Below are 23,679 nucleotides of genomic sequence, written 5' to 3'. Positions count from 1 at the left end.
CTCATCCTCACGCCTCATGCAGCATCTCTCGCTCATCCAGACTTTGGTGTGCACACACACGTGTGCACGCGCACACACACACACACACACACACACACACACACACACACACACTGAAGCAGGGGAATTCCCTGACAGTGCAAAAAAAACTATAAGCAATAATAAAATGAAGATCTCTTGTTGTTTTACCTGTAATAACGTGTGACACGTTGCATATGATCTCCTCCTGTGTGTGTGTGTGTGTGTGTGTGTGTGTGTGTGTGTGTGCAGTAAAAGAACATCCCCTCTCTCTCTCTCTGTGTGTAGGGGTTAATCCATCCATCCATTCAGGAGGATTCTTGATGGACGCTCAATTGCAGCGAAGCTTAACCCTCATCTCTGACTGACTGCATCATCCTCACACACACACACACACACACACACACACACACACACACACACACACACACACATAACAGATGTACCACTCTCATCACCTTTCAGCACTGGTGAGCGTCCCTGTAGATATACAGAGGGAGGGAGGCACCGGGTGAATGAGAGAGAGAGAGAGAGAGAGAGAGAGAGAGAGAGAGAGAGAGAGAGAGAGAGAGAGAGAGAGAGGAGGATGGATGAGCATCACAAGTCTCCCTCAGAAGAGCTGAAAGCTCTTTGGAGCAACAGATAGCAGAGCGGCAGACAGAAGAAGAAGAAGAAGAAGAAGAAGAAGAAGAAGAAGAAGAAGAAGAAGAAGAAGAAGTAGAAGAAGACGAAGAAGACGAAGGAGAGTGAGTCTCCATCTCTACAACACTTTCTCTCCTCCCACGTGAACATGAGGATCCCTTAGCTTTGAGGCTTTCCCCTCCTCTTCCTCTTCCTCCTCCTCCTCTTCCTCCTCCTCGTGCGCGCCGCTTTGCCCCGGGAGCTTTTGGCGCACGTCTCTGCGACTGTATCGGAGACACACGCAGCGGAGATGAGGGGGTCGCCCCACGCCTCCTCCTCTTCCTCATCCTCCTCTTCCTCATCCTCCTCCTCCTCCTCGGACCTCCACGCAGGACGCATGGGTCTCACGGTCTCTTCGTGCGAGCGCAGATGGCGCCGTGCGCTCCGAGCGTGAGCGCCGCTCTCCTCTCGGACACCTGCTGCTGATGGGAAGATGAAGAACCTCCAAACCGCCGCCAACATGTGACGCGTTGTCGTTTTGTTTTGTTTATCCTCAAAGGGAACTACAGAAAAAGGGGTCAAGCGCCCAAAAAGAGAACCTGTCGTAGGAGTGTGACCCCCATCCCCCTCCTCCCCTTCTCCTCCTCTTCCTCCTCCTCTTCCTCCTCCCCCTCTTCCTCTCAGGATGGGTTCCGTCGGGCTTCTTCTTCTTCTGCTCCCGTCCCTCCTCGGAGCGCAGGTGGCTCCGGACTTCCCGCCGGGCGCCTCGGCGGACAACGGCACCGACTCCCTGACGAACGGCACGGGGGCCTCGAGCGCCCTCGGGCCCACGGAGGCTCCTCCCACGCCGCAGGCTCCTCCCACGCCGGAGGAGGAGGAAGACGACTGGTCCCCCGCGGAGGCCTTCCTGTACACGAGGGACCCGCTGGCACTGGAGGCCTCGCGCTGCTCGCGGGCGTACAGCCCGCCGGGTCTGCCCGGGTCGCCGCCCGCCGGCTTCGCCGCCGCCCTGCGGCCGGCCCTGGACGCGCTGGCCAACACGGCCAACTTCCTCAACATGATCTTCCAGGCCAGCGACCTGCGGGAGAGCACCGTGCAGGAGGACATGGAGTGGTACCACGCGCTGGTCCGCGCCCTCCTGGAGGCCGACCCGCTGGTGCGCCGGGCGCTGCTGACCTTCGACGCCGACCCGACGTCCCCGGCGCCGCAGCTGGTGCTCTGCGCCTCCCGCAACCCGACGGCGAAAGTGCAAACCATCATCCTCCAGGACCTGTCCAGGGCCTGGGAGGGCCTGCACCCGCCGGCGCCGGCGCCCGACGACGGCTGGTTCCGGAGCTTCAAGTTCCCCGAGGCCAAGCAGCCGGCGTGGAACTTGTCCAAGCGGGTGCTGCTCAACGACCTCAGCACCTTGGACACGCCCAAGTGGAGGCAGGGCGACAGCTACGTGACCAATCACAGCGGCGTGCGCTGGGGCCGCGCCCCCTTCCTCGACTGCGAGGACCGACTCTTCGTGTCCGACTGGATGCTCACCTTGTCCACGTCCTTCTACGGGCTCAAGCCCGACCTGACGCCAGAGTTCAGGTTAGTGTACACGCACACGCACACGCACACACACACGCACACACACACACAGAGTCAATTTTACTCATATGTTGAACATTTTAGTCAATGTAGTTAAGCCAAGTTGTTGTTTTCATTGGTAGCGGGAGTGACCTGTCAATCACAGTAAGCCCCGCCCTAAATCATTCTAAATGAGCATAATGTAGTAAATGAACATCAGGCTGTATAGAAGGAGACTTGAAACTAGAGATTGAAACATAAACTCATGTTTACAATGTTTACTGAGGAAATACATCAAGAGAGAAGTAGAGTCACTTATATAGACTTCTATACAACCAGAGGAGTCGCCCCCTGGTGGTCAGGAGAGAGAATGCAGCTTTAACACATGAAGCATAGACTTCTATACAACCAGAGGAGTCGCCCCCTAGTGGTCAGGAGAGAGAATGCAGCTTTAACACATAAAGCATAGACTTCTATACAACCAGAGGAGTCGCCCCCTGGTGGTCATGAGAGAGAATGCAGCTTTAACACATGAAGCATAGACTTCTATACAACCAGAGGAGTCGCCCCCTAGTGGTCAGGAGAGAGAATGCAGCTTTAACACATGAAGCATAGACTTCTATACAACCAGAGGAGATCAAATTCTTCACGCATTCATTTAGTAGCAGCACCAGCAAAAACTGGAGCATCAAATGTACTTTTATTTCACATTTGACGTTGAATAAGCTGCAAAACACTTGGGGACTGGACACCAAAACGTCTCCCTCTCCTAGAGAGAAGCACCGGCAGTTTTTTTAAGAGAGATGAACAATTAATATGATGTGAACGCTTCCCGTCTCATCCGCAAGCAGGAAGCCGCTAACTCTCTGACAGCACATGAAACATGCAGCGCGGAGAGACTCTGATGTTTAGATCCTCCACTGTTGTCCCACAACGGCCCGTTGTGGATTGAATGAGACGTCATGGACATGTGGGATCTGATCCACCTCATGCTGGTGATTACTGCCCGCAGGAGTCCCTCAGAACATATTTATAATAGAGGATAACTGTTTGTAACAAAAGCTTTAAAGCTCACATCTAAATTATTTTGTATTTCATCTGCTAGTTCTAGTTCTGCGTTGACCCCGTGACCTTCTGTGCATCATTATGGGGAAAAGTTTGAAACAAATGTGAAATAAAAACACAGTTATACAAAGTTAAATGTGACATTTGAAAGGGAATCCATTTAAAAGGCCGTACAGGCTTCTGCAGACAGAAGAAAAAAGATTCTTTGAAAGAGTCTGATGATAATTTGTGATGATAAAGTCCCTCTTTTATTTTGTTAATATGACATACGCGTGTGACCCTCCCGTGTGTGTGTGTGTGTGTGTGTGTCTGTGTCAGAGGTGTGATCCGCGTGGACGTCAACATTCAAGACATCGACCTGGACCAGTGTGCGACCGGAGACGGCTGGTTTGCCGACACTCACCAGTGCAACCGCACCACCATGGAGGTAAAAGCCCAAACTGCCCGATTATACGAGAACACAGGTGATGAAAAGCTTCAAACAGCCGGTTTATTTCCTCTGCAAAGGGAGCCGGTGTTGTCGTTTGTTCGTTAGCCGGAAGATTTTCATGAATTTCGATGCATTTAGCCAAGAAACAAGTGATTGTTTTTAATGCAGATGTATATCAGACATTTTCAGCCTCTAGCCTTCCTCTTGTGCTAGCTTTCTGCTAGCATTTCTTGTGTTAGCTTTCTGTTAGCACCTCTTGTGTTGGCTTTCTGTTATCATTTCTTGTGTTAGCTTTCTGTTAGCACCTCTTGTGTTGGCTTTCTGTTAGCATCTCTTGTGTTTGCGTTATGTTAGCATCTCTTGTGTTGGCTTTCTGTTAGTATCTCTTGTGTTAGCTTTCTGTTAGCATCTCTTGTGTTTGCGTTATGTTAGCATCTCTTGTGTTGGCTTTCTGTTAGTATCTCTTGTGTTAGCTTTCTGTTAGCATCTCTTGTGTTTGCGTTATGTTAGCATTTCTTGTGTTAGCTTTCTGTTAGCATTTCTTGTATTGGCTTTCTGTTAGCATCTCTTGTGTTTGCTTTCTGTTAGCATCTCTTGTGTTTGCGTTCTGTTAGTATCTCTTGTGTTAGCTTTCTGTTAGCTATTGTGGGTTTATAAATGGTACAACATGTGAGTGAGGATGTCATGTGGTGCCGCCGGGGCCGGGCCTTAAACACACACTGTACCGGACCTTAGATAAATGAGCCGTCACGGCCTCATCTGTTAATGATTCACAGGAAACAATAATAATCTATGTGCAGCCTCTGTGATGGAAGGGAGGGGGATTGTGATTATGAAACAAGTAAAAGAAATGAGGTGTTGCATCTTCTTTGATATTCCTTATTTTAAACGCAGCAGTTTGGTGGCGGAAAGTTGAGGCGGGGAAATCCCGGTTTCAGCTCCGTCAGATTAACAGTTAACAAACAAACACAAATCAGAAACCGAAAACACGTACGTTGTAAATGTGGCGACGCGTCTCGCTAAACTCTCTTTCTTTACAAACCAAACAATCAATCATTTAACGGAGGGAATAATCCATCAGATTAATCCATCGTGTAAAAAGAACATTTTCCTGATTACACTAAACATATTTTCACTTGAGAAGAGTATTTTTTTAACGTGTCACTTCCTGCTACTTCATTTAAATACTAACTCAACTGTGACTTTTAGTTACAAATACAAAATGTGTGACCTCTAAAAAAAATGGTTTAAGCTCGTTCTGTCTGTGCTTTTGTTTTTTTGTTTTGGGCTTTTTATCCTTTGCTCATGTTTCCACGTATTCACACTTTCACTCTTCTAGCCCCCCAACTCGTCTTTCAGCTTTTCCCCCGCCGGGCCCGATCCTCCACCCTCTCATCTCAGCCGTCTATTTAAAGATGGAGGCGCTGGGTGGCTGGGCTGCGGGATGATCTGATGGATTACGGCGATAATCCAGCCCGTTGACATACTTCCCCTTTTATGCACCGCACTCACAGAGGTCTGAAACACAAGAGAAGAACAGTCCATGAAAAAAACAATTGAAAAAAAATCCACATGGCACCCTTCTGTCCCGTCCTGGTTTTAGAGCGAACATGTAGCCAGAGCAGCAAACAGCTCGGTGCTGGAGGAGCGACCACTCGAGCTGAGCAGGAAGTCACCCTCCTCGCTTTGTTGACACCGTGAAGAAGATAATCTAATGACGAGTTAATCTCCGGAAAAACAAAAAGCACCGTGGAGGAATGTGGAAAGAGAGAAGAGTCTAAAACAAACCTGCCGCGAATCTGAGCGCCAGTTGGTTGTACTGAAAGATTACGCTTCTCAATTTAGGATGTGGGAGTTGGCCGTGTTGACCACCAGGGGGCGACTCCTCTGGTTGTATAGAAGTCTATGCTTCATGTGTTAAAGCTGCATTCTCTCTTCTGACCACCAGGGGGCGACTCCTCTGGTTGTATAGAAGTCTATGCTTCATGTGTTAAAGCTGCATTCTCTCTCCTGACCACCAGGGGGCGACTCCTCTGGTTGTATAGAAGTCTATGCTTCATGTGTTAAAGCTGCATTCTCTCTCCTGACCACCAGGGGGCGACTCCTCTGGTTGTATAGAAGTCTATGCTTCATGTGTTAAAGCTGCATTCTCTCTTCTGACCACCAGGGGGCGACTCCTCTGGTTGTATAGAAGTCTATGCTTCATGTGTTAAAGCTGCATTCTCTCTCCTGACCACCAGGGGGCGACTCCTCTGGTTGTATAGAAGTCTATGCTTCATGTGTTAAAGCTGCATTCTCTCTCCTGACCACCAGGGGCGACTCCTCTGGTTGTATAGAAGTCTATGCTTCATGTGTTAAAGCTGCATTCTCTCTCCTGACCACCAGGGGGCGACTCCTCTGGTTGTATAGAAGTCTATGCTTCATGTGTTAAAGCTGCATTCTCTCTCCTGACCACCAGGGGGCGACTCCTCTGGTTGTATAGAAGTCTATATAAGTGACTCTACTTCTCTCTTGATGTATTCCCTCAGTAAACATTGTAAACATGAGTTTATGTCTCAATCTCTAGTTTTAAGTCTTCTTCTATACAGCATGATGTTCATTTAGTACTTTATGGTCTGTTAGAGTCAGACAGACCATAATATGGAGGTAGAATAAACGCCATCTCCTGCTTGTCTGAACCAACAACTCATATTGAAATGTACATAAATTAGTATTTATTTCTTTTGAAGATCTTGTGATTGTATTCCAAGTGTTCCTGGATCATCGCCTCCTTCTAGTTTCCACGGCATCGACGCTAACAACAGGCCGCCGCCGCGAGGCGGTGAAGTGGTTTTCATTTAAACGCAGCAGAGTCGCCGACGTACGACGAGTAACTGAAGAGAATTAAGTTGAGCGCTTTGTATAATCCATATCACACTAATGTTCAGCCCGTGCCATTAAGTCTGTTGAGCATCTGATAAAGGGGGTTGTGGGTTTGTATGTACATATGCAAGCTCAGCGCGCGGCTGTGCGTGTGCGTGTGCGTGTGTGTGCGCGTGCGTGTTCTTGGGAACAGGATTTCTCTAGAAAAGGATAATGCTCTCAGTCGAGGCATTATGTATCCATTTAGCTCTTAACTTAGATTAACACACAGAGCAGCTGAGTGTGTGTGTCTGTGTGTGTGTGTGTGTGTGTGTGTGTGTCTGTGTGTGTGTGTGTGTGTGTGTCTGTGTCTGTGTGTGTGTGTGTGTGTGTGTGTGTGTGTCCTGACTGGCTACATTGAAGCTAGTACAGTGAAACAGTAAATTGAGTCTTTTTCTTGACCCTTTGTCCCATTAGCTTCTATTAGCTTTAGCTTCTGTTAGCTTCAGCTCTTAGCGCTGCTGCTTCTCTGTCTGGAGTCGAAACACTGAAGTTAACCATGTTTGCGCTTTATTATCGTTCAGATAGTGAACATATTATTATACGTTTTTTACAAATTAATGTTGTAAATCGTCAAAAGGGAATTTAACAGGAGCCCAACGTGGAATAAACTTTGTCTTGGCTTTGATTGAGCGAAGTTAAGTATTTTTTATAACTATAGGAAAAAGGACGATGTGAAACACTCCAGACAAGAACAAGAACAGTAATAATCTGAGTTAATCTGCTCCTCGCAGTGTGTCCCCAGCCCCGGTCAGGGCTTCCAGCTGGGCCAGTACTGCTGCCGCTGCAGGGACGGCTACTACGACCCGGACCTCGCCCCGAGAGCGCCAGGTGAGTCCAGCAGGGGGAGTGCCTTCTCCAGCGTGTGTATATGTATATATGTGTGTATATGTGTGTGTATATATGTGCATATATGTGCATATATGCGTATATATGTGCATATATGCGTATATATGTGCATATATTTGGATATATGTGTGGATATGTGTTTATATATGTATGTATATTTGTGCATAAATGTGAATATATGTGTATGTATGTGTATATACGTGCGTATATGTGTATATACGTGAATATATGTGTGTATATATGTGTGTATATATATGTGCATATATGTGTATATATGTGCATATATGTGTGTATATGTGTGTGTATATGTGCGTATATGTGCATATATGCGTATATATGTGCATATATGTGTGGATATGTGCGTATATGTGTATATATGCGTATATATGTGCATATATGTGTGGATATGTGCGTATATGTGCATATATGTGCATATATGTGTGGATATGTGCGTTTATGTTCATATATGTGTGTATATATGTGCATATATGTGTATATATGTGTGTATATATGCGCGTATATGTGTATATATGTGCATATATGTGCGTACATGTGTTTATATATGTATGTATATTTGTGCATAAATGTGAATATATGTGTATGTATGTGTATATACGTGAATATATGTGTGTATATATGTGTGTATATATATATATGTGCATATATGTGTATATATGTGTGTACATACTTGGCCAGCAGAGCGACACATATTCATTAGATCCTTTAGGAACTACATTTTGATTTTTGTCTCCCATGTTCTCCAAGTTTTCCAGAGCAGCTCGTCTCTGCTGCTTGAAGTGAAACATGAAGTCATTTTTGTACTCTCTTTTTTTACTGTACTTTCAAGGAAAAGCTTGACCGGGAGCTTGGAACATGCAGTTCACTAGCAATCATGCAACGAAAAGGACACGATAGGACATGACGGGACATTATAGGACAGGTTTCCAACAGGCATGAGGATGCATAAGCGTTGCATAAGCATTGCATAAGCGTTGGCGGGCTACCTGTGATTACTTTATAATATCAGAGAAAACGCACGCCTTTAGAGACATTCAATGCTGTTCTTGTAAGTCACGTGTGTTTGCGGTCCTCGCGTGGCTGTGTGTAGGTGTCGATGCAGATGGCGGCCCCGTGAACCGGAGCGACGGCGCTACGTGTTACCCGAACATGCCCATCTGCCTCCCGTGCTGGCCGGGCTGCGCGAGCTGCCAGGACGGCACCCCCTGCTGGGTGCAGGAGGCCTGGCTCTTCCGTGGCGGCGTGCTGGCCGTCCAGGGCGTCTTCATGCTCCTCATCTTCGTCAGCATGCTGGTGGCCTACAGGCATCGCCGCAACCGGGTGAGTCAGCCGTTTTGTTTTTGGCTCCGCGGGGCCACCGTACGGACGGGGTCGGGCGCAGCGAGGCTGAGCCGCGATGCGTCACGTCAGGAGCGAACAGCTGTCTTTCTGGAGCGAGAGGGACGATTGGTTGCCATTGAATCTGTCATATTTTTTTCGCAATCACGGATGTCACAAAAAAGGGGGTTTCATCTTTCTTGCGACACAAAGGATGCAGAAACAAACTGAAACCTTTTTCCGAGCTAGCTAGCATTCGCCGTATTAGCTTTAGCCAAATTATACATTTCATTAGTCTTCCTAAAAAGATGAAACAAGGCACAAGTTGTTGTTTTTTTACATATTTGGTCAATAGGTCACTTAACAATGGGATCACTTTTTTCCCCTGTAATGCTGCGTTCACACCAGAAGCGTTGCGAACATTTCCTCGCTTGACTTTATGTGGTTAATTTCCTTTGTTCGTGTCTGAAGGGGGCGTGGCTAATCTTTGTGGCTTATCACAGTAAAAAAAATCCGTTACCGTTCCTGCCATCCGCCATTGAAATAGCCTTGCGCGACAAATTTGCAACGCTTTTGATGTGAACGCAGCATCAGCCATAAAATTAGAAAATATCTCATTTATAACAAATAATGAGATACGAATTCCAAATATTGAGGAAGTTTGTTATTATTTTGAGAGGTTTCGTATTATATTACCTTTTTTTCATGACAGTGACATGAACTGCTGTAGCAGTTAAACAGCTAAACGCTCACAGCGTTACTGCGGCGGACAGTTTGGATTGTGGCTTGTTCTCCAAGACTAATGGCAGTTATAGTTTTTTTTAAAAGCTTAGAAAATAATCAGCGGTTTATCTTGGGTGTAATTGGCAAAGATTAGTTTTTATTACACAATGGTGGATATTCATTGGGTTCACCCGAGAGTCTCCAAGACTTTCAGACCCCAGTATTCAGCTTCTGTTACTTAAATACAGTCTTAACTGCTGGACTTTTACTTGCAACAAAGTGTTTCTCCACAGCGATTTTGCTACTTTTCAATTCCAAGAGAAGTACTTCCTCTACCGCTGCAGGATTTGTAGAACATTACAGCATGAAAGTACCCCGTTAAAGTACTTTAACGTCTTCAAAAAGCACCACATTCTTTTCCTCAGAGGATCCGGGCGTCCGGCCTCCTGCTGCTGGAGACGATCCTGTTCGGCTCTCTGCTCCTCTACTTCCCGGTGAGTGTCTGACCGAGCAGCGAGTGTCAGAGATTAGAGCTCTTTACAGATCACTGCGCCGCTGGATTATACCATAATGGACCATTTGTGGGGCGGCTGGATGGGGCGAGGGCGTGCGAGTGCGTAAGCGGGAAACGGGGCGGGGCGGGGAGTCGACAGGTTTCATAAATCAATCTTTAGATTCATTTTGACCGATTAATGAGCCGTTAACGTAAATCGGCCATGACGTTTTATCCATCCGACCGAGAGAGAGAGAGAGTGTGCGAGTCGATGTGAGCCGATCTCGCCGAGCCCGGCCTCCGCTGCCGGTTATTGATCATTGATTTTGTTGAAGACGTGACGTGTGAACGTGGTAATGTTCTGTCCTCTTCACTGCACGCCGGTGGGACAATTTAAAAAATGTGTTAAAAAAAAAAACATCATATTTTTATTCCAATAAGGCGACACCTTCATAGAGAGGAAGGAAAACGCAGCCGGCGCTGAGTTCCCTGTGCACAGGAAATGTGGTTTAGAATGAATCTTTTAAATTTAAAAGGAAATGTTGATCCAGTGTTACTAAACTTTTCTGCCTCATTTTATTCAGTTTCCAAACTGCACTTGTTGGAAGTTCAGTGAATAAATGTATTCCCTTTCTTTGAAACCGCTGAATTTTTAATATTAGTCCTGGCTCAGTCTTTCATATGAAGCATGAGAACAGTTTCCTTTAATGTCCAAGTTTAAAGGATTTTCCCGTAGCATTTACTTGAAACTCGCAGTCCATAAGGCCGACTGTCGCTGAAAGGTCAGAGTTCACTCTCTTATCTCAGCGAGGGGTCATTGGGGTCAGGCGGCCGTTTCATCTACAGACAGATCCCGGCTTGTTTCGGTGGGAGAACCGCCACAGCGGCAGAAAGGGAGGAGAAGTTTCTTGAAGCTGTTCGGCGAAATTGAATTAGAATTACATGCCGGTGCAAATTTAAGGTACTTTGCGGAAACAGAGAAAATAATCATTCGTTAATTACCGTAAAAGTCAGGTTACAAGCCGCTACGACCTTTGGTGGGTGACCCCACTGTTGCAAGCTAGCGCTGCTGCTGCTGCTGCTAGCTGCCCGCGTCGGGCGTCGAGCCGGGGCTGGCCCTGCTACCTTCGGTGGCTGTCAAGAAGCTAACGGGGAACTAGTAGCAGCGCTAACTGGCTACAACGGGGAGCTAGCGGGGAGTAGCGGCTTGTAACACAACTTTTACGGTAGTTAAAAATGAGCTCCAGCTCTACCAACTACATCAGTTACAGCCTGCTTGTGTTGTGAACCTGCGTTCACATTTTTTCGGCTTCGGCGGATGCTTTTATCCAGAGTGACGGAGACGGACCGCCAACGGCAGCGTGAGCTTTAATTCCTGGATTACAGTCACTCGCTCTGCTGGCACTTTACTGAGCGGAGAGCCTGTCACTGAATGTCACTGAACCAATTTACAATGCAAAATATTTTTTTAAAAAACGTTTAATTCTGACATTATGCTTTTTGTCTATTAATGCTGATGAGACGTACTACTTAACTTGTGATGGATGAGGTCATAGATCCTTAAGTAAAGGTACTAATACCACACTGTAAAAAAAATACCTTGCTTCATGTAGAAGTACTGCACTCAAAATGTTACTAATTGCAAGTATAATCAGGAAAATGTACTAAAAGTATTTAAAGTAAAATGTCCCTAAAAGCAGGATTTTTAGTTGGTTGAGCTGGAGCTCATTTTGAAATATTATCTAATGACTATTTTCATGATGGATTAAGTCTGCTGATTATTTCCTCCGTTGATTAATTGAATGTGTGCGGTTTGTAAAAATAGTACAAAACAGTGAGAAATGTCGTCACAGTCACCCAGAGCCCAAAGGGAAACCTTTATTTTTTTTAAAATCTAAACCGAAACTATATTGCAAACACATTATAATTATCAACAATATTAAAAGGAGAAGCTGACTCACAGGAAGTGTCCGTCTCCTCAGGTGTTCATCATGTACTTCAAGCCGAGTACGTTCAGGTGTATTCTGCTCCGCTGGGTCCGAATGCTCGGCTTCTCCATCGTCTACGGGACGGTCACTCTGAAAATGTACAGGTAGGTCTGCTTTCTTTAAATTATAGTGACATCACGTTAGATTTCAACACCACAATGATTCATGTACTGTAAACATTGAGTGTTCGAATCAGGCGGCGACCTGCGGTTCTGTCGAGTGATGTGTCTTAAAACCTGCATTCTCTCTCCTGACCACCAGGTGGCGACTCCTCTGGTTGTTTAGAAGTCTATGCTTCATTTGTTAAAGCTGCATTCTCTCTCCTGACCACCAGGGGGCGACTCCTCTGGTTGTATAGAAGTCTATGCTTCATGTGTTAAAGCTGCATTCTCTCTCCTGACCACCAGGGGGCGACTCCTCTGGTTGTATAGAAGTCTTTATGTGTTAAAGCTGCATTGTCTCTCTTGACCATCAGGGGGCGACACCTCTGGTTGTCTAGAAGTTTATATTTGATGTATTCCCTCAGTAAACATTGTAAACATGAGTTTATGTCTCAATCTCTAAAGATTTAGCAGTGCAATACATATTTAATGATACTAAATACATATACAACACTCTTAACAGAACCAAAAGAAGCCAACCTCCCTGGTTTGTTGTTTCCTACTTGTGGAAGAGGATAGTTTACTCGGCCATTATCCTGTAAATGTCAGCGAATGTTAAATCGCCTCACTTTAAAGTCTTTAAACCTGCAACGTAAGTTCCCCACGAATGCTCACTGGCAATTTTTCACATTTTGTCTTCAGCATTGATTGATTTTTTTTTCGCCCCGCAGGGTCCTGAAGGTGTTCCTCTCACGCACGGCCCAGAGAGTGCCCTACATGTCCAGCCTGCACCTGCTGAGGATTCTGGGAGTGATGCTGATGACGGTCAGCTGGTTCCTGTGCGCGTGGACGGTCGGCGTCCTGCAGAACCGCGACAGGAACATCCCGGTGTTCGTCACGACCACCACGTCGGACGGCCAGGGGTTCAACCTGTGTCACGTGGACCGCTGGGACTACATGATGGCCGTGGGTGAGTGGCAGCAGAGGCAGAGACGAGCCTGGACACTCGAGAAAGTCCAGTTATTTCCCTTTTTATAGTTGTAAAAAACTAGAACTAGCTTTGTCATTTTTCCATTTGGTATATTTTTGCCTCAAATAATAGTCATGAAATTCTGACTTTGAAGTCAATATTAACTTTCATCAACATGGAAGAAGAAAACTTATTGATCTGATTATTACAATCTGGGTCAAATCTTCCTAGTTTTGGCCCTAATTTCTCTTATGCACCTCGGGGCAAGGCCAGAGGTCTGAGCTCCAATCACGTAATGTTAACGAAAGTGAAATCAAAGCGGTTCCTCCTCGGCCCGTGCTTTACCCCTCCACCAAGTTTCATGACAATCTGGCCTTTAGTTTTTCTGTAATCCCGTTAACAAACAAGACAAACCAAACCAAACCGAAAACAAAGAGGTAATAACAACGCTTTACTCGGCGGGACGAGTAACATGATCATCTTATCCAGCCGGCTCTAGTTTAGAGGGTAAAACCAAAAGTGAGCACAACTCAAATGATCGCGAACAATCTCTCATTGCACAGGACATCTAGAGCTGATGCACTTTACACAACATTAAGCTTTTTTTAAAATCAATATTAGACTGCAAAAATTGTACTAAACTCTCTCAAATTTAAGGGAAAAAACAACTGAACTTTGTTCCCCCTCAGCCGAGCTCCTGTTCCTGTGCTGGGGCAGCTCCCTGTGGACCGCCGTCAGGCCGGTTCCCTCGGCCTTCCACGAGCCTCGATACATGGGCATCGCCATCCACAACGAGCTGCTGCTCTCCTCCATGTTCCATCTGTTCAGGTGAGCGTGTCTCTGAGCCTCAGAAAATGCGGCACAGATTCCCCTTTCCCCAATATACCCTTAGCAATATATTTACCAATGTCGTGAACTGATTTCTTTTCCCTCTCAGGTTCACCTTTCCCTCTCTCCATCCTGATTGGATGTTGCTGCTCTCCTTCACGCACACCCATGTGACCATCACGGTGACGCTCGCCCTGCTCTTCCTTCCCAAGGTACCGGTCGCATCTTGGGGTAGATTAAAGGGGTCAAAGTGGACAAAAAGGTCATCAAACTGCCGTTGAGTTGTCTCGATTCCTGAAGATATCCTTGCCTTAATCTAGGGTTATTTTAATTAGCAGTGCTATTGAACTAAATGCTACCACCGATACTCAATTTTTTGTTAATTATATTTTGTATTCTACCGTGACAGATTATCGTAGGATCAGTGAGTAAAAAAGTACAATATTTGTCTCCGACATGTGGCAATGCAGACGTAAAAAAAGAAAGAAAATTAAAATATCCTCGTCAACTCCAAATGTTACCGAAGTGCAGTACTTGCAAACTCTAAACATGCATGCTATGGGAAGTTGTGGCCCGTAAAAGTATTGAATTTGTTTTCCAAGATTCTGTGATGATCCCTCCAATAATTTCACCGTGATCTCAAGTGTATTTGAAGGGGTTTTTATGTCAAAAGTTACCATGTGATGTTTTCACTCTTCCACAGTTCATGTACGTGTCCAAGCCGCGGAGAGAGGAGATCGCTGCAGAGGTGTACGAAGATGAAGTGGACCTGCGACGCTCCGGCTCGTACCTCAACAGCAGTTTTCACTCCGCTTGGAGTGAACACAGCGGAGTGGACCCGGATGACTTTCGGGTAAACTCTTTTGCGCCCTCAGAGCGATGTTATCACTTCGCAATGGGACATAATTTACAAAATATGGAAGAAATTCCTAAGATCACATTCAAATAAAGAAAATAAATGTCCCTTAATTTCAGTCGTGATCACACGTAGAATCACTTAAACGGATCTTAAATGTATTCTAATTCAAATAATAAATTAACAGTTAATACAGTCAGCGGTAGATTTAACATATACAGTGTAACCTTTCTCCACCCTTTATCCTAAACGGTGTTCTTCTTAAATGAAAGCGTGTCTGTTACCTCTCCTCTGACTTGTTACTCTCCATATCTTTTCCTCTCCTCAAACATTTCCTCAATCCCTTCATCAATTTCCTCCCTTCTTCACATGCACCAGGATGAACTGAGGAAGTTATATGCCCAGTTAGAAGTCCACAAGACCAAGAAGATGACCGCGAACAACCCCCATCTGTCAAAGAAGAGAAGTTCTCGGTGTGCGTTGGGGAGGTCCATTATCAAACGCATAGCGGAAATCCCGGAAAGCATGAGCCGGCAATGCAGCCGCGAGGACAAAGATGGATCCTTCCACAGTAGGATCAGTGTGAATCGACCCGGGTCTTACAGGAGGGCCCCAGATGCTTTCAGTATCAGTTACAAAAGTTCCATGAAATCACCATCGCCAACCATGCGGAAGTCCCAAAGTGATCATCACTATGTCAGGGAAAGAGACCCTTCCTTGCGTGACTCCATGTTAAAGGCCAACTCGGTGAAGAGATCTTCCCGGCAATCCGAGACAGATTCGTTGGATATCCCACCAGGAGTTTGCAAGTCGGCCAGCGCCCAAAATCTATCAATTGATACCAATCTCCTGCATCCTGATCACACCAGGCTTCATAAGTCCTGGAGTCTAACCTCCACTACTACCCATTCCATGGAGAACATAGCAAAGATGAACAGAGCCTGCACAGTGCTGTCAAGGTCCAGGCAGAGCATTTCCATTAGTGAACAGACCAGGAGTGCTCTCCAGTCAGAGTCATTTGACAAGGCCGAGGTCTGTCCTTGGGAGGTGGAACCAGAACCATCAGGGGACAAGAACCAGAAACATGTCACCTACGCAAACTCGGAGGATGAATCGGACAAAGGGCCACCGTCTCCAGATGCGCTCATCTGTCCGTGGGACCATTATCCACCCGTAGAAAAGAACCCTTCAGTGGATAAGGGAATGGGTGGAATGGATTCCAAACCACAAGCCTGTGTGTCTGCAAGTGCACCAGGAACTCCGAGACCAATGGTCACAAAAGATCAACGCGTCTTCTCCTTCCGCAACACCAGTAATAAGTGGCTCTCTGTGAAAACAGCCATGAGGTCATTTGATAGCGGGAGCAGATCCAGTAAGGACGGGAGTTTATATAAAGAGGATTCCGTTTCACAAAAAAGTCAGGAAAGCGTTTCCACAACGCCAAGATTGGGATCATCTAGTCGACGTCCCAGTATGGAAAAAAGGTCGCTGCAGAAAAGAAGTATGACGGTAGATAAACCATGTCTCGTGAAACAGAATGCCATCAGACTTTCATCTGTGGATTCTTCCGACAGAAGCCCAAGAAAGCTAGCGATCGGAAGAACTGCCGTCTACCCTTGGGACATGGATGATATGCAGAAAGACGGCACTTACGAAAATGTGTTTTTATCAAGGCAGAACAGCAAACGCAGTAGTATTAGTTCTTGGGAAACTGCGAGCAGTTGTAGAACTCCTTCAACTCACAGAAGAGGAAGTAATCGAATTACACCAGTCCCAAATTCCTCCTACACAGATGTGTGTCCATGGGATGGAGCTGGTGCTTCCCATGAAGGAGAGGGACTTAGGAAGCAGCAGAGCATTAAAGCAGACGTTTGCCCTTGGGACTTGCAGGTATCTCAACCATCTAACGTATGTCCATGGGAATCTCAAGAGCAAGGGAATATGAGCAGGCGAGGAAGTGGTCGTAGTGATGCGTGTCCTTGGGAATCACAGGATATTCCCGTTATTTATTATACGAACACATCCAGAGATTCGCAGGGACAGCAGTCTTTAAAACGTCCAACAAATATATGTCCCTGGGAGACTGCGGAAGGTCTTCCACCTACAGTGAAGGAAGACAATGAATATGTTAATGTTTGTCCCTGGGATGTTAAGGACAAGGCTGAAGTTGTATATGAAAACCTTCATCCCTCGGAGACCAAGGTAGCCCTGTCGGTGCCTCTTCGGCAAGAAATTATGAAACCTGCCATCTATCCCGTGGCGTCAAATGAAACTTCAAGTAATGTGCAGCAACACCATGCAAAATCCCCAGTCCTGTATTTCAGTAGACAAATGTCAAAGGTAGCTGAAAGTTGTCCATGGGATTTCCCTGATCCCCCTAAAACCATGGAGAACATTTGCCCATGGGATGAGGGGAACACTGCGCCAACAGATACGGGCTCAATGACACAAATGACTATCAAAGTAGATATTTGTCCCTGGGAGACTGGACATCAAGACAAATCAGCAGACTCCGATGTATCCCTTTTGAGTGCTGCTTCAGTACAGACTGATGGGAAAGACGGCACAAGAGTAAATGTATGTCCCTGGGAAACTGACCCCCCGGATAAAACTGGAGCTACTGGGATGGTGTCACAAGGACTGGAAAGGCCAGCAGACGTTTGTCCGTGGGATAGTGGCGAACCAGAATCAGGAAATCCACAGACTCCAAAAACATCCGCGAGTCATGTGACAGTCAAAACTGAAGAATCAAAAGCATCAGGGAACATACAAAGACAGGAAAATTCCCAGGAAGATGTTTGTCCGTGGGATACAAAGGAACCAAAGGTTCTCCAAAAGCAAGATAGTACACGGGAAGATGTTTGTCCGTGGGAGACAGACAAACCAAAGGTTCTCATAAAGCAAGATAGTACACGAGGAGATGTTTGTCCATGGGAGACGGACGAACCAAAGGTTCTCCAAAAGCAAGATAGTACACGGGAAGATGTTTGTCCGTGGGAGACGGACGAACCAAAGGTTCTCCAAAAGCAAGATAGCACACGGGAAGATGTTTGTCCGTGGGAGACAGACAAACCAAAGGTTCTCATAAAGCAAGATAGTACACGAGGAGATGTTTGTCCATGGGAGACGGACGAACCAAAGGTTCTCCAAAAGCAAGATAGTACACGGGAAGATGTTTGTCCTTGGGAGACGGAGGAACCAAAGGTTCTCCAAAAGCAAGATAGTACCCGAGAAAACGTTTGTCCTTGGGAGACAGACGAACCAGAAGTTGTCAAAACACAAGACACCACTGGGGGAGACGTTTGTCCGTGGGAGTCTAAGGATCCACAAACCTCAACCGAAAGCAAAGTCGATATACCCAGAAGTGACCAAGATTACGTCTCAGAGAACCAAGGGCCACTCAGTGTTGAAGAGGGCCCGGCAGATATCGGCACAGAGCAAATGGAGGAGTCGAAAGAAAAATTAGCCCTGGGCCGGCGCGACGCTTTGGGCCCCTGGGAGATGGAACGCAGCCGATCGGGCTCGTTCACGGACAACGCCTCAGACGTCTTCACGTGGGAGCCCGAGAACATCCCCGAGGAAGACGAGGAGGACGATGCAGAATGTGCTGCCGAGGCGTTCGTATTCCCGTCTGACTTGTGATCCAGATCTAGAGCCAGCCATTTGTTGTTTAACACTTCTACCCCTTTCGCCTGTTGGGAACTTGGGTCAGAGTGCAAGTAAACTGTGCTAATCGCGGACAGAATTTAGGGTTTTCGTTATTTCAGGTTGGACTTTTGGAACATGACATGTCGCTATCCGTCGAAGAAGAAGAAGCCTTTAGTAAAGATGTGGTGAGCTGGACCCAACGAGTTGTGCAAACTTGAGTGACAATAAGTTTTTCTTTCCCCTGAAGCACACGAACATGAATTGCAGACGGACATTTCTTGGCTGATGGAAGGGCATCTAAGGCGTTCAGATGAAGTCCCTCTTCCTCCTGCTTCTACCCCGCCCCCGTTTTGAAATTGAAATGTTTTTTTTTGTGTGTCTCTGTATGTTTTTTTAGGTGACAATACACACACATATGCCATGAACGTACACAGTATGTTGGGCCCCGTGGCTAAGGGGAATGTCCCCAAAACGTGAACGAAACAAGTCCAAAACACAGCATGTCATGGATCGAACCCTCAGCTTAAAGTAACAGAACGTGTTTAGTGTGAAGCACTGGATGTCAAACTACATTTCCATGCTGTATTCATAATTGATAAAACTATGCATACTTGTTTGCTTAAGTGGTTGATTTAATGACTAAATGGCAATGATAATCACTTTGCTCTTACTTTTGACTCAGTCACAATGATGTAATAAACATTCCACCGCTTAAAGAAACAATGCCAAATAAATTCATAAATCACCATAAACTTCAAGACATACACCGTTAGAATCCACTTTATAGTGGAGTATATACTGCATAATTATTTTATAATATAAACATTGAGTAATGTCCGTACAATTGCAAAAGGACACCAGTTTCACCGGGATGAGCCAATGAGATAAACGTATTAAAAACTTAAATTTATACAACATAAATGTTTGATAATCACAAAGAACATCAAATTGTACTGGACATTAGTGCTGCAGCTAAACAAACCTGCTTTAGACTGTAATAGATATGGCAAATAATGTGAGTTAAGTTTAAATAGCAAATGGGGGGGGGGGGGGTGCCCCTCTGTAATTTCACTAATTGCTAGTTAGTGTTTTCTCTTCATGCTCTCTTCATATTAATTTGGTTATTGGAGTCATTGCTGAGGAAATTAAAGTATCTTTTGGCACCAAAATAATATTCACAAATATTGTTTTTCCAGGTTTAAGAGATTCTTCTGCATGACTTCATTGATATGCAGAAAGCCAGTAACACCGAGAGATGTTTTAAATTCAATTGACTCATAGACGAGTCAAAGATATCTTACGACCATTTATTATTCGCATCAAGAGCGGACCCACATTTCAATGCCTGACGTTAGTTAGCACCATATTAAAAAGCAGTATTATAATATATGTACAATATTAAAGAGTATTCTACATGTCTATGCCAGCAATTTGTGCAATCAGGTGTCAGTTTTTCAGCACTTCAGCTACTAAAAATGTCATTTTGTTCCAGACAGCTGGAGTGATTATTTTCATTCAGTGATCTCATTGTTTTAACACTGCGCCAAGTTTTTTTTTGTTTTTTTTGTCAATGGAGTGACCTAGTTTTGAGCATTGTTGCATGTTAGTGTGTCTTTTGAATGAGTGTGCTGTAATTTGATGTCATGCAAAAAAAAAAAAAAAAAAAAAGTTATAACATCCTTTGATTCACGGAGAGAAACTGACCCATGTTCCGATTTCAATTTTGTATTTAAAATACATCAATGACAAATTATCCTAATGGAAAAAATGTTCAAATCGACCGGTGTGAGGAGACGCAGATGGGACTCTTTATTTTTGTATTTCGTCAACATGCATCACAGAAATAAACCATTCAGTTTCTGGAGGTCTGTACATTTTATTTTGTTTACACCTAAAACAATATGAAAACGTGTGAAACAACTTTGAGAAAATGTATTTCTGTTGTTGTTGTTATTGTTCCAGACTGTTGTGTGCTGCAGGGAGAGCAGCAGCAGCTTTATCGGCTGCAACGACTCAGCAGTTTGTTCATCCTAAAAAAAAAAAAAAAAACCCTCACCTGCTGCTCCCATCGTTTCTCAAGCAGATACGAGCCTCTGAAGGAAAAGCCTGGCTTCCCGCCAAGGTGGACAAACTAACCAGCCACAGACAGAATTTAAACTGCATTTGGCGCATGAGTGCTCATAATGTCCCGGTGTGGCTGGAGGGTGAGAGCGGCGCCACCCGGTGGCCTACTTGTTCCACTGAACCGGCTTCGGTTTGGGAACTTCATAGTTGAGTGTGTCGAACTCTTGTCCCGGCGTCAGCTCCGGACCGGGAATCATGACGGTCTGGAGGAGAGGAAAAGGGGGGAAAGAGTCAATAAATCAACAAATAACTAATATCTTAAGCCAACTATCCACTTGCTTTTAACGCCGTATCTTTTTTTCTGAGGGAAATTGAGCTTCAGGACAAAAAAAAGGTGTGAAAAAACAGTATTTAATGTTTAATAAAAAACCGCAGAAAGACAAATAAAATAGCTCCCGCTCTCCCCTGTTGTTGTATATCACTGTGGACGTTTCCTGTATTTTATTTTTCACCTTCAGTTGCTTTTTAAATTAAATAGTTGACACGTTTTTCTTTAGTAGTTATAGCCCCAAAATCACAGCTGTGATCCTGTGAATTCAGTTTTTTTGTGGCGGTGCAGCTGGAGGACGCGTCCTGCTGTCAGTGGGTCTGATTGACAGATCGTGGTCGACGGGTGTCGCAGCATAAAATAAAACACACAGAATTAGTCAGAAGATTTCTGTAGCATTATGCTGGCGGGGGTGAGGGGAGAATAATAAAAAAAGAAGTAAAATCTGTCATTTTAAATCTTCGACGCTGCCACCAGATGAACAATGATGAATCATCCAAATGTATTAATATACAGTTTTGGAGACACAAACCGTTTTCAGGCTTTAGACATTTGGTTATGATGAATTGGATAATAAAGCAGAGTTCATACACGTTTTGACCAATGGGTTTCCATGACTTTAAATGAAATATCCATGACTTTTAACCAAATGTTCATGAGCAAACATTGTGTGAAATGTGTGTGTAGACAGTAAAAAGTGATAAAATGTATTATTTAAACTAACAATGAGGATTCAAAGCATATAGTAAACCTTAAATGACTCAAATGAATGAGAGACAATAGTTTGATTAAAAGAATAAACATTTATATAGATGCCTGTATGTATGCTGCTGATATTTTGAGCCTCTTTCATTTAAAAGCAGATTCATTATTTCAAACTCAGCGCATTTCACTTTAATATTTGATCACAGTCCGTTGGTTGCCGTTTGGGCTGTTTATGAGGTCCATTAAACTCGGGCTTGAGCAGCTTTTGGACTCTAACCAAACAGCTGCTCTTTTAGGGGAAGAAGCTGTAGATGTGTAGAAGCATAAAGAAGCAAAGCAAGAGGGAAAATAATTCACTGAAAACATGAGAAGATTACACAGAAAAGCTTGAAAACGCCTCGTTCGCGTGGTCGTTAGAGTGACGTGTGGACGGGTTAGTGGATAAAAGTTTTTAAATTTCCCTTTTTGACTGTGACTTTGCGTTGGACCGCTGCCTTCTTCTTCTACTAAAAGATAGATGCAGCGGAGCGGCGGGGTCACCTTAATGATCGGGTCTTTGGCCGGAGCCCAGGACGGCACTATCTTCCCGTGTAACCTCCAGCGGCCGTAGGGGTTGACGAGGTGTCGCTCCACCACCAGGTACTCCAGGACGTCCTTCGGCTGCTCCTCGCTGCCCAGCAGCAACCTCCCGAAGCGGTCGTACATGGCCAGGATCTAAGGGCCGGAAAAAATGCAAAGTCGACCCAAATCCTGATTGAAATATCGTCTTTAACCCCAGAACACTCACACTGATTTTCACCCGAGCGATTGTGGTTACGTTGTTTTCATCATTTTACTTTTGTCTGAGTTGTGTGAGTCTTTGTGTAGCTTCATGCTGCTCACTGATGTTATAGGAGATGGGCGTGTCTTATTGAAGGTGGGCGTGTCTTACTGAAGATGATTTTTGATGAAAAGTATATTTTATCAGGTACATTATATCGGTAGAAATATACCCGACGTTACTGACAATGGTAGTATTTTTAACGTTAGTGTTCTAAGGTAAAATTCCAGGTGCAAACTGCAAAACTGCTTTGCATCGTCTCTGTAAACGACTGTGTGAAACACAGATGCTTTACACTAAAACACAGGAACACACACAGATGCTTTGAGAAAAAGCTCTGCACACAAATAGTTCGTGCTCGTATCGTGACTCGACTTCAGTCGAGTCGACCGCGGTCCTTCAGCGGGCGAGTCCTACCTGTTTGGAGTGCATGCGGACCGTCACCTGGCCGTACAGGTTGCCCTTGCTGACCATGTCGGGGCAGCGGGCATGGACCACTTTGGGCGGCTCCAGGGACTCGACAAACCTCCAGCTGATGGTCTTGTAGCGGTTCCCCCTCGTCATCTCCTGAACGCGGGGCGGAGGAGTCGAAACAGAGATAAATTAAGGATTTGATGAAATTAGCTGCAAAAAACTTTTTTTTTTGTTTTGTTTTTACTTACAGGGTAACACCTTTCTGTCACCAGGGCGTGAAGCTTCTCCTTGTTAAACCTGCAGAAAAAAAATCAAAAATCAAACAGCTGGCTTTAATCTTCCAAATCAACCCAAAGACAACGTTTAGTCACATGACATGCGTTATTGTACATCGCGGGAAAACAATCAAGACCTATAATTAAAACCTTAGGAAAGTAAACAAATATGGATTTTAGATTTTTGGCCAAACCTTTAAGTCATTAGAAGGTTTTTTAAAACAGCTGCACTACACTATTTAATAAACAACTCTGGCTTTGTTTATTTGTGTCCCAAATGGAGGAAATAAAGGATGAACAGGCTGTCTGACACTCAAAGATACATCAGCTGTCGGCTGCACAGATGAGAAGCAGTCAAGTAATTGTCTAAGTAAGTAAAACAAATGGTTTTCTTGAACGCTTTCCCACTTTGGCACAGCGCTGAAGGCAGCGTGAGGCTCCGACTACGAGTCCAAGATGAGCTCACGCGCTAGAAGAGTGACGAGAAAGACACCGGTTCATTTTCTTACTGCGCCAGGGCGCTGTGGGCCTCGATGAAGATTTCTTGAGCTTGCTCTGCGAAAGTCTTCGTCGTGAACTGAGAGTCGTGCTCTTTGACTTTACGAATCCTGGAAGAAAACAACAAGAAATAATTCAGCTCCTTCACGTTAACGCCAAAGTGCATCGTCTTAAGATGTTCTGAAATAG

At 45.2% G+C, this 23,679-nt stretch overlaps 2 protein-coding genes across 3 annotated transcripts in view; one reads left to right on the top strand and one right to left on the bottom strand.

Moving 5' to 3' along the window:
• The first annotated feature begins 1,324 nt into the window (after nucleotides 1–1,324).
• Nucleotides 1,325–20,058, top strand: gpr179 (G protein-coupled receptor 179). Its single transcript, XM_068595587.1, has 11 exons — nucleotides 1,325–2,220; nucleotides 3,583–3,691; nucleotides 7,330–7,426; nucleotides 8,553–8,782; nucleotides 9,928–9,996; nucleotides 11,978–12,087; nucleotides 12,816–13,054; nucleotides 13,744–13,882; nucleotides 13,992–14,094; nucleotides 14,586–14,735; nucleotides 15,117–20,058. Exons 1-11 carry the CDS (start codon nucleotides 1,325–1,327, stop codon nucleotides 18,378–18,380), a joined length of 5,406 nt encoding a protein of 1,801 aa, XP_068451688.1. The 3' UTR covers nucleotides 18,381–20,058.
• Nucleotides 20,030–23,679, bottom strand: part of mrpl45 (mitochondrial ribosomal protein L45) — an 8,209-nt gene continuing 4,559 nt past the window's right edge. For both annotated transcript variants that reach the window (XM_068595591.1, XM_068595590.1), the window contains 5 exons: nucleotides 23,502–23,600; nucleotides 22,966–23,014; nucleotides 22,721–22,870; nucleotides 22,024–22,197; nucleotides 20,030–20,713 (listed from right to left, as the gene is read on the bottom strand). In XM_068595591.1, coding sequence (XP_068451692.1) covers nucleotides 20,615–20,713; nucleotides 22,024–22,197; nucleotides 22,721–22,870; nucleotides 22,966–23,014; nucleotides 23,502–23,600 — 571 coding nt within the window. In that variant the 3' untranslated portion in view covers nucleotides 20,030–20,614. The remainder of the gene's footprint in view (nucleotides 20,714–22,023; nucleotides 22,198–22,720; nucleotides 22,871–22,965; nucleotides 23,015–23,501; nucleotides 23,601–23,679) is intronic.

Source organism: Clinocottus analis, unplaced genomic scaffold, assembly GCF_023055335.1.
Source record: "Clinocottus analis isolate CAN_PGR_092001 unplaced genomic scaffold, fCliAna1.0.p SCAF_31, whole genome shotgun sequence".
Classification (NCBI taxonomy): domain Eukaryota; kingdom Metazoa; phylum Chordata; class Actinopteri; order Perciformes; family Cottidae; genus Clinocottus; species Clinocottus analis.
Note: the sequence above shows the minus strand (reverse complement) of the source record. Positions and strands in the feature narration are given on the sequence as shown.

Coding starts and splice junctions, on each gene's coding strand:
- gpr179 (XM_068595587.1), top strand. CDS start 1,325: ATGGGTTCCGTCGGGCTTCTTCTTCTTCTGCTCCCGTCCCTCCTCGGA. Junction 7,427..8,552: donor CCTCGCCCCGAGAGCGCCAG/GTGAGTCCAGCA, acceptor GGCTGTGTGTAG/GTGTCGATGCAGATGGCGGC. Junction 12,088..12,815: donor GTCACTCTGAAAATGTACAG/GTAGGTCTGCTT, acceptor TTCGCCCCGCAG/GGTCCTGAAGGTGTTCCTCT.